At 39.0% G+C, this 14,345-nt stretch overlaps 3 protein-coding genes across 3 annotated transcripts; all 3 read left to right on the top strand.

Moving 5' to 3' along the window:
- Positions 1–2,064: 2,064 nt before the first annotated feature.
- Positions 2,065–3,357, top strand: LOC112194080. Its single transcript, XM_024335064.2, has 3 exons — positions 2,065–2,349; positions 2,455–2,659; positions 3,252–3,357. Exons 1-3 carry the CDS (start codon positions 2,129–2,131, stop codon positions 3,309–3,311), a joined length of 486 nt encoding a protein of 161 aa, XP_024190832.2. The 5' UTR covers positions 2,065–2,128; the 3' UTR covers positions 3,312–3,357.
- Positions 3,358–7,925: 4,568 nt separating this feature from the next.
- LOC112169809 (SKP1-like protein 14) lies at positions 7,926–8,321 on the top strand. The gene has a single exon (XM_024306866.1). It carries the CDS (start codon positions 7,926–7,928, stop codon positions 8,319–8,321), a length of 396 nt encoding a protein of 131 aa, XP_024162634.1.
- A 1,823-nt stretch (positions 8,322–10,144) lies between these two features.
- LOC112182341 (U-box domain-containing protein 14) lies at positions 10,145–14,235 on the top strand. The gene is made up of 4 exons (XM_024320821.2): positions 10,145–11,009; positions 12,192–12,308; positions 12,441–12,854; positions 12,939–14,235. The coding sequence occupies exons 1-4, from the start codon at positions 10,728–10,730 to the stop codon at positions 14,007–14,009; spliced, it is 1,884 nt and encodes a 627-aa protein (XP_024176589.1). The 5' UTR covers positions 10,145–10,727; the 3' UTR covers positions 14,010–14,235.
- Positions 14,236–14,345: the final 110 nt, after the last annotated feature.

The following is a 14,345-nucleotide window of genomic DNA, read 5'->3' as shown; positions in this document are numbered from 1 at the left end:
CCGGAAGCACAAGGTCGTTCTCGTCTTCTTTGAAATCCACGTAGTTGTTGGTGCATCTCGGGCAATTAAGTCTGCTGTTGATGAGGAAGGACATAGCTCTCTTGCAGTACTCATCTGCTTCGAGTACTTGGTCATCTTTACTAATCAATCTCAATACCTTCTTTCTGTGCCACTACACGGTGATGGTGATCTTGCGCAAAGAGAGAAGAAAGAAGAGCTAGCTGTATACCTTATCGATCTTGGAACCAGAGTAATTTCTTAGAAAGGCAAGGCCAGATGGTGATATTTATAGGGTTTGAAGTTGAAGAAAAATGAAATTATTATTATGTCTCCTTGTCATGCTCGGATATAGAGGTGGCAAACGGGCCGGCCCGGCCCGACCCGGCCCATTTTAAGCGGGCCTAGTCGTGCTTCGTGCCGTGCTTGGGCCGGCCCATTTATTATCGTGCCGGGCTCGTGCCGGCCTATTTACTTAAACATTAAGCCCGGTCCGGCCCGGCCCATGGCCCGAGCCCATATCGTGTCGGGCCGTGCTCGTGCCGGGCTAATAAACGGGCCGTGCTCGTGCCTACCCACTATAAAGCAAGATTTTAAAATTTTAATTTGAATAAATAAAAATTAATTTTATTTAACTATTTAGAAAATTAAAATAAATTAAGTTCTACAATATTTTTCTTAATCTTAACTTTTTAAGATTAGTTTTCTAATATTTTTTATATTCCACTACAAGAAAGAAAGAAAGAAAAAAATAAGTCAAAATATATTGCTTGTAGTATATTATTGTGAGATTAATCTTTATTAATATAATGAAGATTTAGTATCATATTATTATTTCCTTCATTCTATAGTTGTATTATTATGAGATTAGAAAAAATACTTTATGTCAAAACAAGGATATAATGTTTTGTTTCACTATTTTGACAATATAAATAAATAGCATTGGTGGAATTATCATGAGATTTTGAATAAAGAGGTCTAATATTCAAATCTCATCATTGTGGTTTTTAAATATTTTTAAAAACAAAATGAATTTTTTTGTTTGTAATGGGCCGGCCCACAATATGTCGTGCTCGGGCCATGCCGGGCCCATTACGGGCTCGGGCCGGGCCGGGCCAATGGGCTAATATTCGTAGGCCCAACCCGGCTCGTTATTCTAACGTGCTCGGGTCGTGCCGGGCCACTAACGGGCTTGGGCCGTGCCGGGCCCCTTTTAAGCTTGTCGGGCCCGTGCCGTGCTCGTGCTTAGTGGCCCGTTTGCCACCTCTACTCGGATAGGGATTGGGATTGGCCAATATCATGTGGGAAACCTCCACTAAATACATTAATTTTACAAGTTACTAACCGTCTTAGTGTTGATTTAGAAACCCTCAGTCCTCTCTTGTTTTACTTGCAAGGGGATCCAAAATGTGGACCTCACTCATGAGACATACCATAATTGAGGTAGGTTTCCCAAATTGATTCCATCGATCGCATGACCGGCCTCATCTTTAGCCCTTTAGGGCAACTCCAACCATGGGCACCATTTGGGGGTGCTATTCTCATTTTAGCACCCCTTTGTTGCACTATTCATATAGGACTCAATTCTCATCTCCAACCATGAGGTGCTATATGGGGGTGCTATTTTCACTATTCTTGACTAAAATATAATATGAGTATAATTTTGATGAATATTATATTAAAAATATGTTAATTTAATTAAATAAGGTAAAAAAAATAATTTAACATTTTATCATAATATTTAAAAATTATTTTTATTATTTAATGAATTTAAAAAAAGTTTTGAAATTTTTTTTTTGTGTCGGCATATACGACAAAAGTGTCGGCATATACGACAAAGAATCTAACTATTTAGAAGATATTTTGATGTTTTGTGTCGGCATATATGCCAAACAGCCGAATTTCTATGTGATTTCAGCGCCACGTGTCAATTTCTAATTGGCTGTCCAAATTACGGTTGAGTCTTTGTCCGCCACGTGTCATATCTTATCTAATGATATGAACTCAAACCGTCCATAAATATGGGGTCATTGTCATCCTCATCTCTCACAAATTCACAAACACTTCTCATATCCAAATCACACAATTCTTTCTTTCTTTTCCGTTTTGATTTTGTCAAACCATTTATGCAATGAATCGTTTGACGAAATGGTTGCAGAAAGATCAAGAAGAGGCCGTCACGAGAAGCAGTCGACGAGCCTTGATGATGTCTGCCGCTGCCTTGCAAATCCAAACTCTGGAAGATGAGGATTCACAATGGGGTGGTTCTTCAGAAGGTCGTACCTATAAGGCCAGGGATCGAGAGCTGATGGATCTTCGACTCAAAGCTCAATACTTCACTGATCCGTGCAGGTATGAACCAAACATATTTCGTAGGCGATATAGAATGCAACCTTGGGTCTTTGACAGGATGATGCGCGACGTGGCTAACTACGACCCATATTTTGTTCAAACAAGAGATGCTTGTGGGAGACTAAGCTTATCCACTGAACAAAAGCTGACATGCGCCATGAGAATGCTCGCGTATGGCATCACAGCTGATTTCTGCGATGATTACCTAGATATTGCGAAGAGCACTGCCATTGAGATTTTGGAGCACTTCACAACAGCAATCTGGAATGTGTACCATGAGACTTACCTCCGCCGACCAACACCAGCGGATTTGCGATGGCTGCTGGACAAAGCTGCAGAACGGGGATTCCCGAGGATGGTGGGTAGCCTTGATTGTATGCACTGGCAGTGGAAAAATTGTCCCACCGGATGGGCAGGGCAGTATACTGGCCACAAAGGGAAACCGACAATCATCTTAGAGGCGGTGGCCTCCTACGATACTTGGATTTGGCATGCCTTCTTCGGACTTCCAGGTTCCCTGAATGATATTAACGTTCTTGGATGTTCACCATTGTTCAATGACGTATGCCTTGGTGAAACCGCTGAAGTAAACTACCAGGTATGTAATAGGCATTATCGTCAATGTTATTACCTAGTTGATGGCATATACCCTAAGTGGGGGTCATTTGTACAAGCAATCCGAAACCCGAGGACGCCGCAGACACAACACTTCACAAGGATGCAGGAAGCATACAGAAAAGACGTGGAGAGAGCATTTGGTATTCTCCAAGCTCGTTGGGCAATCATAAGAGCACCAGCTCGTGGGTGGAGTAAGGAGAACCTTCAATACATCATGATGACATGTATTATCTTGCACAATATGATTGTTGAAGACGAGCATGATGAAGATGCAGCAGAGCCATTTGATCCGGATGATATCCCAACTAGACCCAAGAAAGCAGAGATATATGACAGACCAATAATTCCCACCGATGTTCATCGCAATCCGCATCAACTAAATCAATTCTTGCGTCGTCATAGGGAGGTTAGATGTCCAGTGATGAATAAAAACCTTCAAGATGATCTAGTCGATCATCTATGGACCATGAAGCTACAAGCTAATCAGAACCACCAGTGAGGAGTATGCCTTGGTGTTTTTTTTATTTTTTTTGCTTTCAATAAGTGGCCATGTAGTCATGATAAGTGGTCATGGCCTACTATGTATTGTGTGGTATGCGTTTACTTTGTATTGTGTGCTTTTAATTTGTGTGGTGTGCTTTATTATGAAAATAAAGTTCAATGCTTTATTATGAAGATGATCTACTGATAAGTGGAATAATTTTTATTATCATAAATTAAAACACAAACAATTCAAGTTAATAATATGAATTACATCCAAGATGTCTCTTGAAGTGAATCATAAGTGGCCAAGCCTGTGTTGTCTCCTCCAGAGGGTGTAGGATCTTGAGATTGTTCCGGGATGCTTGAAGTTTCTGCCTCCTTATCAATTATTTGTTGTTGCTTCCTCTCCCAATAACTCCTCTTTCTTGGGGTGAAAATTGATGGATCCACCTGCATCGTGCGAGCATCCTCAGCGCGTTGCTCAATTAGTTGGCCTTCCTCAAACTGTCTTTGCCTTTGTTGGTACTCGCGCTCTGTTTGTTCATAACATTTCTGCATTTGAACTCGTAGGCCATCCGCATCCTGCTTATTGCCTTTTTTCTTAGCTAGCTTCTGAGCTTTCTGTCCTTGAGGACGTGCCTTCCTTGATGGAGTCGGCTCATCATCAGTATTGGGTGTTCCATCGTCATCCAAGTCAACATGATTAGGAACACTAAAGGGGGTGTTTTCCATTGATGGAATTTTCCCAAACTTTTCCGTATTTTTCAACTCTCTCCAACAATGCTCAAACAAAAAATCACAACCATTTGTGTCGTAGTACGTTGATTTGACATTCATGAGCTACATATAATATTAAGTAAATAAAATATTAATTAAAAAATTAGCTTAGTATAAATCGATCAATAAACTATATAAGAACATTTTACTTTTAACAACTACATGAAAAATAAAAAAATAATTATTATTGAACATATTTCAATATAATTACCTCGTCCTCCATATTTTCGCCGCTTCTTCGTTGAAAATGTTCGACCTTGTTAAGAGCATGGCGCCACTTCATACATGCCGGACTTATTTTCTTCCAACGAGCTTGGCAACTAGAAGTTGTTCTCTCCATGCAACCTACCGGTTTGTGAGCATTGTACTCCTCCGAAACACGACTCCATAATAACTCCGACGTTTGATCTTTTCCGACAGCACCATCACCCCCAACGGTGATCCAAGCTCGGCAAAGAATAACTTCTTCATTGTGTCTCCATGAATCCCCTCTTGGAGCCATTTTTCACAAGACAAAAAAAAAATATATAGATATATTTAAGAACAAGAAGATGTGTTTATGAATGGAAAATTGTAAAGGAGATGGAGTATATTTGGTGTGAGGAAATAGAAAAGAATTGGTTGGTATTTATAGAATTTTCTACAATTTACTGTTCCAACAGATATATTTTTTTCCCACAATTTTCTGGTCATTTTTTTAATTTTTTTTGGAACAAATAGGCCACAATAACCTTTCATTTAATAAGAGCCGTTGATAAATTTTTTTCCCTCAAATCTGAGCCATCAGATTGAAAATAGATCCGTTTGAATAAAAAAAAAAAAAAAATTCAAGGCACATCAGACCGTCCATTTTCAAAATGGAGCGATCTCAGCCGTTCGTGTTTTGACCGTTGCAGCTCCCAACGGTAGGCAGCAGACAGCCCAGCATGGCGGGCCCACTGGAGCAGAAAGCATCAAATCTGACTTTTCTCTCTCCAGCGCGTCTGCGCGCGTTCTCTTCCTCCCCCCTTCTTTTTTCCGCGCGTCCTTCTCCTCTTCAATCTCCAGCGCGTCTCTCTCTCTATTGGGCTGGGTCAGGCGGGCTTGTGGTCCCAGACCACTGTTCATCGGTCTCAGTCCTGGAAAAGTCTCAATTTTGAGACTTCAAATGGCCCCAAGTCTCATTTTTATGAGACCAGACCCCCCTAAAAATCAAGGTTGGAGATGAGAAGTCTCAAACTTGATCAAATTCTGATTTTTAGTCCCAAGGTTGGAGTTGCCCTTAGGAAGTAAAAATGCAAAATTTAGCACATAGTTCGAATGAACTGGTACATATATATGCTCCTCCAAAAAAAAAAACTGGTACATATATATGAGAAATAGTTGATCATGAAATTATCATTTTGAACAACCAGAGTATGAAACTATCAAGCGGAAAGTATAGGGTTTATAAACTTTTAACAATAAATTATTAAATGTTGAATTGTATATATCACTAGAAACGAAATTCCAAGTCATTTGAATGTAATTAAGAAGATATCTTTTCGACATATATAAAAGCCGAGATTGAAGATGGATGATTAATTGCAGTAGTTCTTCCTCTGGCTTGACAGGAGAGGAACAAATTTATAAATCTTTTAAGAGTACTTAAAAGGAAACAAAATGCAGTACTTGATCTCGCTCTTCATACTCTTACAACTGAAAAATTGACATAACCTAGATTGTCGGTTTACTCACTTACTGGCCATCTTCAGAAGGGCCTTAGCATATGCAGCATAAGGCTGAGAAAACCCTTCTTTTTTTTTCTTTTTCTTTTTTGAATAATTTCTTTTCTTTTTTAGATCATAAACACCAAAATTATGAAAATGGGTGGATCTACGAACACAATGACAATTATGTGTGAAATATATATATATGTAATTTGGTTGACACCTGAAAATTTTGAATCTAAGATAGATATCGTAGAACTGCATGTCACCAACTAAGAGAGCAAGATTCTGAATGTGTTCTCAATCCACTCTCCCTTGACAAAATCCAACCTGAAAACCTAATGCACGTTTGCTATTTTCATCGAAGTTAAAGTATATATGATGAAAATGGCAAATGAATAAAGTTCCGCAGTAACTAATATCAAATGAATAAAGTTCGTTCCACAAATTAAGAGCATACAATCTATCCCCAATGTGAGTGACTTCGAAAAATCAACAGAGCCCGAGAAGATTATCACCGGCATGAGGCCAAACACTTGGATCCACATAAGTCCACGTTGCGTCTTGGCCAAGTCTAATGAAAGCCAATTGACACCATTAATTCCTCATAGATGACTAGCATAACGCAATCGTTTGGATTTGATACTGGGTCAGCCGAAATTGTCAGGACAAAATCATTGCAACGTTTAATCCACATCTTCCTCCAAACCGGAGGGATAAGTGGAGGAAGGTGAGTGAGCGAATTTAATTTCTTTGTCTCCTTCCTTTAAGCCTAAAGAATGGAATCAATGGATTCATCTAAGGCTGCTCTGGTTCATCATGCATGCTAAGTCTGATCTGCGTCTGCAAACTTTTGCTGGTTTGGAAATTCTTTCAGATTATTCATCTTCTTCTTTTGAAATCATTGACTGCATGAAGCAGTGCAATTGAGCACCATAAGTGTGTTGTCATCAAGGCTATCTACTATTTGGAAATATGAACCTTACAGTGCATGTAATAGCCTACAAATTAAATTTCTTCAACCCATTATCGTGATCACCTCCATTACATTTATTCAACGCATTGTTCCTTCATCACAAGAAACATGAGAGGTAGAAAACTCTTAACTTATTATTTAATATTTATCAATACTCAATGTAAACCAACTACTTCACCAATAGCTTAATGTAAGTTTACACTCATGATTGCTACTATATATATGTTGTCTTAGTTATATAGCTAATTAATTAGCTATAATAGGGGAAATCAGGGATTAATGGAGAGTCACCTAATTTCTGTTGAGTGGTGTAATTAAATCTAACTGTGACTCACTTGATAGTAATGCTACTGCATAGTCATGGACTGGTAGGCAATACGTTTAGGCACAACAATTAAATCATTACGCCCAGTGGTTGATATTGAAGGTAAGTTTAGTGTTCATCAATTTTTGCTGCTGAAATTTGAATAGGAAGGAAGACAAACTAAAGACCATTATCTATCACAAATGCGAGGTGTCTATAAATTATTGCCAGCAGATGATTTCATTTTATGCAACTCATGCAAGCATCGGAAAGTGCTATGTGAGTTGAGCAAAAGTGCCAAGAGAAAAATTCTTCTAGGCCAAGGTATATGATGATGTGTTTGAGAGAAAAAAACATCTTTGGTATCCGAGAGTTGTGTTATATATTTATAGGTTTTGTATTAGATTTTATTTGCCTAAATATGTTTGTGTTTTATTGTGTAACATTTATAGTTCTCAATTGGCATTGTGTTTAACCTCAACGACTAAGCACGTGCGCGCTTGACTTGGGGCTTAATTCTATTCTCCTAAAGCTAGAGAGTTCTTTACCAACAAGAAAAGAAAAGAACACAAAAGGAAATATAGTTCTGCTCCAATTAAAGTTAGGAAACTGCCCAAGTATCGGCATCTGCATATATACTTCTATTCCAATTAAGCTTTTCTACCCTTCCATAGCCTTTAATTTGTAATTTTCTCTCTTTGCCTTAATAGTCACTTACTTTGATCACACCATGTCAAATGTTGTGAGATTGCGGAGCTCGAACAACGAAGTGTTCGAAGCAGCCGAGTGCATGATAGCCATGTCCAAAACCATTCAGACAATGCTAAATAGGTTCCAAGACGACCAAGTGGTGATACTTCCACTGGAACAAGTGGATTCCAAAACCCTAGCCATGGTAAGAGAGTGGTGTGACAATCACGTCACGAAGAGCACCCTAAAACAGTACCAATTTGTGGAGGGACTCGATATAGACGTTCTCTTGCATCTCCTGATAACTGCAAACTATCTGGACATCAAGGAGTTGGGGAATCATATGCGCGAAGCGATTGCGGAGAGGGCTCAAAGGAAAGCACTTGAAGAGATCGATCCCAGAAGTTTTCATACTGCAGTTTTTTTGAAAGGATGAAGCGCGCACAATTATTGAGCGATTCGCTTTTCGACCCTCGTTTTTGTTATGGAGAGGAGGTGCCTTTTTCATTATAGATGAACAAAACTATAATTTTTGTGTTAACTCTATGTTATTCATTTTGTGTTTGTGATCTTTAATTTTATTTATGAAATGTTACAAAAAGAGATATGGGTTTGCCGACAAAAATTTAATCATAAACAACCTCTAATAATGAAAATGAATAAAAGTTATAAAACACATCTATCTATCTAAAAAATAATGCAAAATGTATTTTTCCAAAACACAATCGGCACGCATGAACATGTTAGAGCATCTCCAACAGTAAAAGCTATTTTTTTAGCTAAATCATTTAAAAGTTAAATTTAGGTAGTAAATTTCTAGCTTTTCCTCCAGTAGTGTTAGCTAAACTAAAAAAATTGAACGTGGAGTGTTTAGCTTTTTGTTATTTTCTCTCTCCTCCTAGCTAAATTTAGCTAGAGATTTTAGCAAAAGCCAAATTTTACTTTCATATAGCTATTATGCTAGAGTGCTAAAATATCTCAAATTAGCCAAATTTATAACTTTTTATTGAAATAACTAGTCTGTTGGAGATGCCCTTACTTCTGCACTCGCGTACACGCACAGGACCGCAAGTGCAAGAAGGCTAGTACTTTACAATAGGCATCTTTAACGACTAAATTTAAACATTGATAAATGGTAGTTGTCCATCAAGGTAATCTTGAAGTCAAGAAAGAAGAATCTAGAAAGCAAGTGTGGTGGGTCTGATCCTCGTCATGGCCGCTCATTGGATGATTCTTCCACATCAGCTAGACGGTGACACGCTGCGTTTTGTTGAGTGGCCGGCGCCAACCCACGCGTAGTATTTGACTAAGCCTCTTGTGGCTTCTTTTTCTTTACCGGCCAAAGCTTAGCAGCTTCCTAGTTCAAAGCTGATTTAGATTTTAGAAGGTGCGTAATCCTTTTCACCCCAAGTGATTTCCATTCCAATAATAACAAAAATACCATAGTGAATCATTATGTTGCGAAGTACAGTTTGGCTTATTTAGAAGAAGAGGTGGTTGTTTCTCAAACATTAGGTTATTGTATATGATGAGGCAGGTTAATCACTTTATATAAATAATTTAAATAATTGAGACGAAATTCAAGAGGCATTTGAAATGATGTCAAAGAAAACATCAAACACCCACTTAAATTAGATCAGAGTTGACAGAGATGGTAAGACACTTACTTGAGTGGAACCCCCACCTAAGTTCGAGTCTCAACATCCACAAGACCCTCATTGGTAGGTTGCCCAGAGTCTACGAGAAGATGAAGATAAAAGTGAATGTGTTAGCTTTATTTGAGATTTTGCAAGTCATAGGTGGTTTATAATGTTTATGGGTTGGTGGACGGTCTCCCTCGTCCAAATACTTCATTGACTTATTGCCAAAAAAGAAAAAGATTAAGATTGTGCTCCTCTGTTTCATCTCAATAGTGATAATAACGTGCATAGAAAAGAAGTCATAACATCAAATGATCTGTATTTTCAAACTTTTATGCACTTTTACTGTAATAGTGTAACACTCGTTTTCTTTCTGTTTTCTTTTTTTCTTACTCGAGCCAGAAAATGAAGTCGAGCCCAGAGCACCCAAGCCGTTGGATTAAAATATAGCTAAATCTTGGCGGTGGTGCTAGGTAATTATGCGCGCGAACTAGAATTTACCCAGTCCACCAAACCAGTCCTCTTCTTTCATTTTCTATATCGGTACTGTCCCTATATATTCTCACTCGAAAACAAATCCACAAACACGTACACAACAATATTCCAAACATTGAAAACATAACCAGGTCTGGTTTCAGATTACCAGAAATATCCAAGGAAGCTTCAAATCCAATTGACTTTGATGGTTTCAGATACATTTTCAAATTCCAAATGCATTTTTAAATTCCAATTCTGCGATTAAAATTCCAGGAATGGTTCCCCTGCAATGGGAAAAAGTCCTGATTGGTGTGAAAGGGCAATTTCGTCACAAAAGTTAGGCATAAATTTGGTCACAAATGATCTCATCTCCCCTTTTGCTTCTTCTACTTCTCAACAGTCAACCAGGATTAGAGTAATTGATTCCATTACATACTCTCAAACCCAATAATTTGATTATTCAAATCCAAAAGCTTTGTTCTTTTTCAAATCCATCTAATCACTCGCATTGTATAAAAACCCACAACCCAAAACCGGTTCTTGATCAGAAAGTTCGAGTCTTTCACCATCCATGGCGTTTATTTTCACATTCCGATTTTGCCCCTCTCTTTCTTGACAATACAATCCCGGTCTTATTACTTCGATTCCATCATCTGGGTCGTCTTAATTTGTATCCAAACCTCTCATTTCAATCTGTTTTCGTCCAATTCGGGTCGGAATCCGACATGGGTCTGACGGAGGACGATCCGGGGAGGTCGGTGCTGAGTCAACTCGTTGACTCGGTGAAGGCGATTGCCGAGTTGCCGGAGTGCCGGAACGTGTTTAGGAAGATGTATGGGAATTTCGTGAGGAGGGTGAAGCTGTTGAGTCCTTTGTTTGAGGAGTTGAGGGATAGTGATAAGGAGCTTGGGGAAGAAGAAGTTGAGGCTTTTGAATCGCTGGGAGAGGCTTTGTGTTCGGCTATGGAGCTCATCAAGTCGGTCAACCAAGGCAGCAAGCTTTATCAGGTACACTGTTTTGTTTTGTTTTGTTTCGGTTATCTACTTTGTGTGTAGTTTTGAATTTTACAGTGTTGAGAAGAAAGGGTTAGGATTTAGGAATCTTTTTCGATTGAGATTAGGAGATTGCTCAACTATTTCTAGGCATTGATAGATACTATTTCTATGCACCAAGTGTTTTCTATAGCATATTGAGTACTTGAACACCATGTCGTCGACAAAGAGTGGGATTGTGAGGTTGAGGAGTTGAGATGAGGAAGTATTCAATGTAGAAAAGGGTGTGGTAGTGATGTTTGAAACCGTTAAGAACATGGTGGAGGATACCGGTGCCTTCAATGTGATGTCATCTGCAAATGTAGACGCCAGCATTCTAGGCATTGTGATGGAGTGGTTTAAGAAGCGTGCAGGGGGTGAAAATACTAAAGAACAACTCAAAGAGTGGGATGCTGAATTTGTTAAGGTACTCGAAGTAGTTGTTCTCATTGACCTCATAGAGGCTGGATACTACTCAACATTAAGGATTTGCTGGATCAATCGATTCAAAGGCTTGCAGATATTATTAGAGAGAATAGAGATGAGGAGATTTTCCAAATGCTTCACATCGAGAATGATTTGTCACTAGAGGAAGATGTAGAAATCTGCTAGGAATTTTTTTCAGTACTGAGAAAAATATCAGACCTGCTTTTTGGTTTATGGAGTTCATAGTAAGAGCATCCACGTTTATAGTGGCTTTTTTATTTATTTTTCTTGTTGGCTTTAATTGGGGATTACATAAGTTTTGTAACTATTTTCTGATTATGAAATTACAAATCTCATCTCAAACTGATTGGAAACAAAGGTTATCCAAGTAGAAAACTCCATTCCCTGACTATCAAAGTTTATGCTCCAGGCATGATTTGATCCAACGTGTTGGCTCCTTGATAGCCACTTAACAGACTGACACTCTTTTAGCCAGTGAAGCAGGAGGCAAATCTTGATGGCCTAATTCCATGAACAAACAACTCCTCTAAAGCTTCATGTTTATCTCAAATTAAGCACATCCATGGAATAATATATCAAAGTGCATCTATATATGCTTCAAACACTAATTTGTATGATAGAAAATCGTACATTCCGTTAATGACTATTTTTTTTTGTCTTGCAAACATCTTAAATGATATAAAGGTTGACAGGGTTTTCTTCATGTCACAGGCTTTGGAAAGAGACAAGGTTATTGCTAAATTTCACCAAATGACGGTTAAAATTGAAGCAGCATTGAGTAAAATTCCTTATGGAAACTTTGATATGTCAGAGGAGGTCTGCGAACAGGTACTGTGGTTCTGCTACTTTTAAGATAGAAGCTCACTATCTTTGTAAACTTCAAAATGTGAGTAGAGGCAAATTATGGGTTATTGATTTTCTAAAGTAGTAACAACAGGTACTGCCCCCTTAACTTTTCAGATTGAACTAGTACATGCTCAATTTAAAAGAGCAAAGGAAAAAATGGACACTCTTGACTCACAACTAGAGATGGATTTAGTCATAGCAGTGCGAGATAAAGATGCTGATACTGCAATAATTAAGAGACTTTCGGAGAAGCTGCACCTCAGAACCATCAACGATCTGAAACAAGAGTCACTTGCTTTCCATGAATTGGTTATAGCAAGTGGCGGAGATCTAGGGGACCAGTTTGAACAGATGCAAGCTCTTTTTAAGAAGCTAAATGACTATGTGGTGACAGAAAACCCAGAAATTGACAGCTCTGAACGTGACAAGGGCACAATCAAGCACAGATCTCCAGTTATCCCAGATGATTTCCGGTGTCCAATATCTCTAGAATTGATGAAAGATCCTGTCATTGTATCTACTGGACAGGTACAACCTGGAAGTTCATTAAAAAAATTACAGGTACAGCTTTATTTTACTCATTGTAGTTAACAATTTTACTGACTTTTACAGACGTATGAAAGATCCTGTATTCAGAAGTGGTTGGATGCTGGACACAAAACCTGTCCCAAAACACAGCAGACATTATTGCACACGGCCATAACCCCAAACTATGTTCTGAAGAGTCTAATTGCTTTGTGGTGCGAGAGCAATGGCGTTGAGCTACCCAAAAAGCAAGGGAATAAAAGCAAAAAACCAGGATGCAGTGTTTCAGACTGTGATCGTGCTTCTATTGATTCTTTATTAGAAAAATTGGCAAAGGGGAGTTCAGATGAACAAAGAGCAGCTGCTGGAGAGCTCCGCTTGCTGGCAAAAAGGAATGCAGATAATAGAGTGTGTATTGCTGATGCAGGAGCCATCCCACTCCTTGTTGAGCTTCTATCCTCCCCAGATCCTCGGACCCAAGAGCACGCCGTTACAGCACTCCTTAACCTTTCAATAAATGAGAGTAACAAGGGAGCAATTGTCATTGCAGGAGCTATACCTGATATAGTAGAAGTTTTGAAAAATGGTAGCATGGAGGCTAGAGAAAATGCAGCTGCAACCCTTTTCAGCTTGTCTGTAGTAGATGAGAACAAGGTGCAAATTGGAGCTGCTGGGGCTATCCCAGCCCTTATAAAATTGCTCTGCGAGGGGACTCCAAGAGGAAAAAAGGATGCTGCTACAGCTATATTCAATCTTTCGATCTACCAGGGAAACAAGGCCAGGGCTGTAAGGGCTGGTATTGTGACCCCGCTGATGAGATTGCTCAAGGATGCGGGAAGTGGGATGGTGGATGAAGCTCTTGCAATCCTGGCCATTCTGGCGAGCCATCACGAAGGAAAGGTGGCAATTGCTCAAGCTGAGGCAATCCCAGTTTTGGTGGAAGTTATACGAACTGGTTTCCCACGGAACCGGGAGAATGCTGCTGCTGTGTTATGGTCATTATGCACAGGTGATTTGCAGCAGTTGAAACTAGCAAGGGAACTTGGTGCAGAAGAAGCATTGCAGGAACTTTCAGAAAATGGCACTGATAGGGCCAAGAGAAAAGCTGGAAATGTTTTAGAGCTCCTTCAACGAATCGATGACCCTGCTAGTCCATAAATCTCCAAGGTTCATGTTCACTTCCTAGCACTATTTTAGGATGAAAGAATGTATAGTTTGTAGATCAACTGCCGAATGCACAGAGAAACTATTGTCGTACTTGTACTATATTGATTTAATTGGTGGTGATGTAAAAAGGGTATACGTAGAACATTCAAGGGATTTGTATGTTGAGCATTCAAGGTGTATTTAATGTAAGAAAAATCTTGATTCTTCTGCTTTTCAACATGGCTGACCTTTCCAGAATCGAGACCAGTAGAACTGGTCTTAAGAACTTGCCGCTAAAAAGTATAATGAAAATGGCAAAAAAAAAATAGAGGTCTAATTCTTCAAGCT

Source organism: Rosa chinensis, chromosome 1 (genome assembly GCF_002994745.2).
Source record: "Rosa chinensis cultivar Old Blush chromosome 1, RchiOBHm-V2, whole genome shotgun sequence".
Taxonomy (NCBI): Eukaryota; Viridiplantae; Streptophyta; class Magnoliopsida; order Rosales; family Rosaceae; genus Rosa; species Rosa chinensis.
This window is presented reverse-complemented; position numbering and strand designations above follow the sequence as displayed.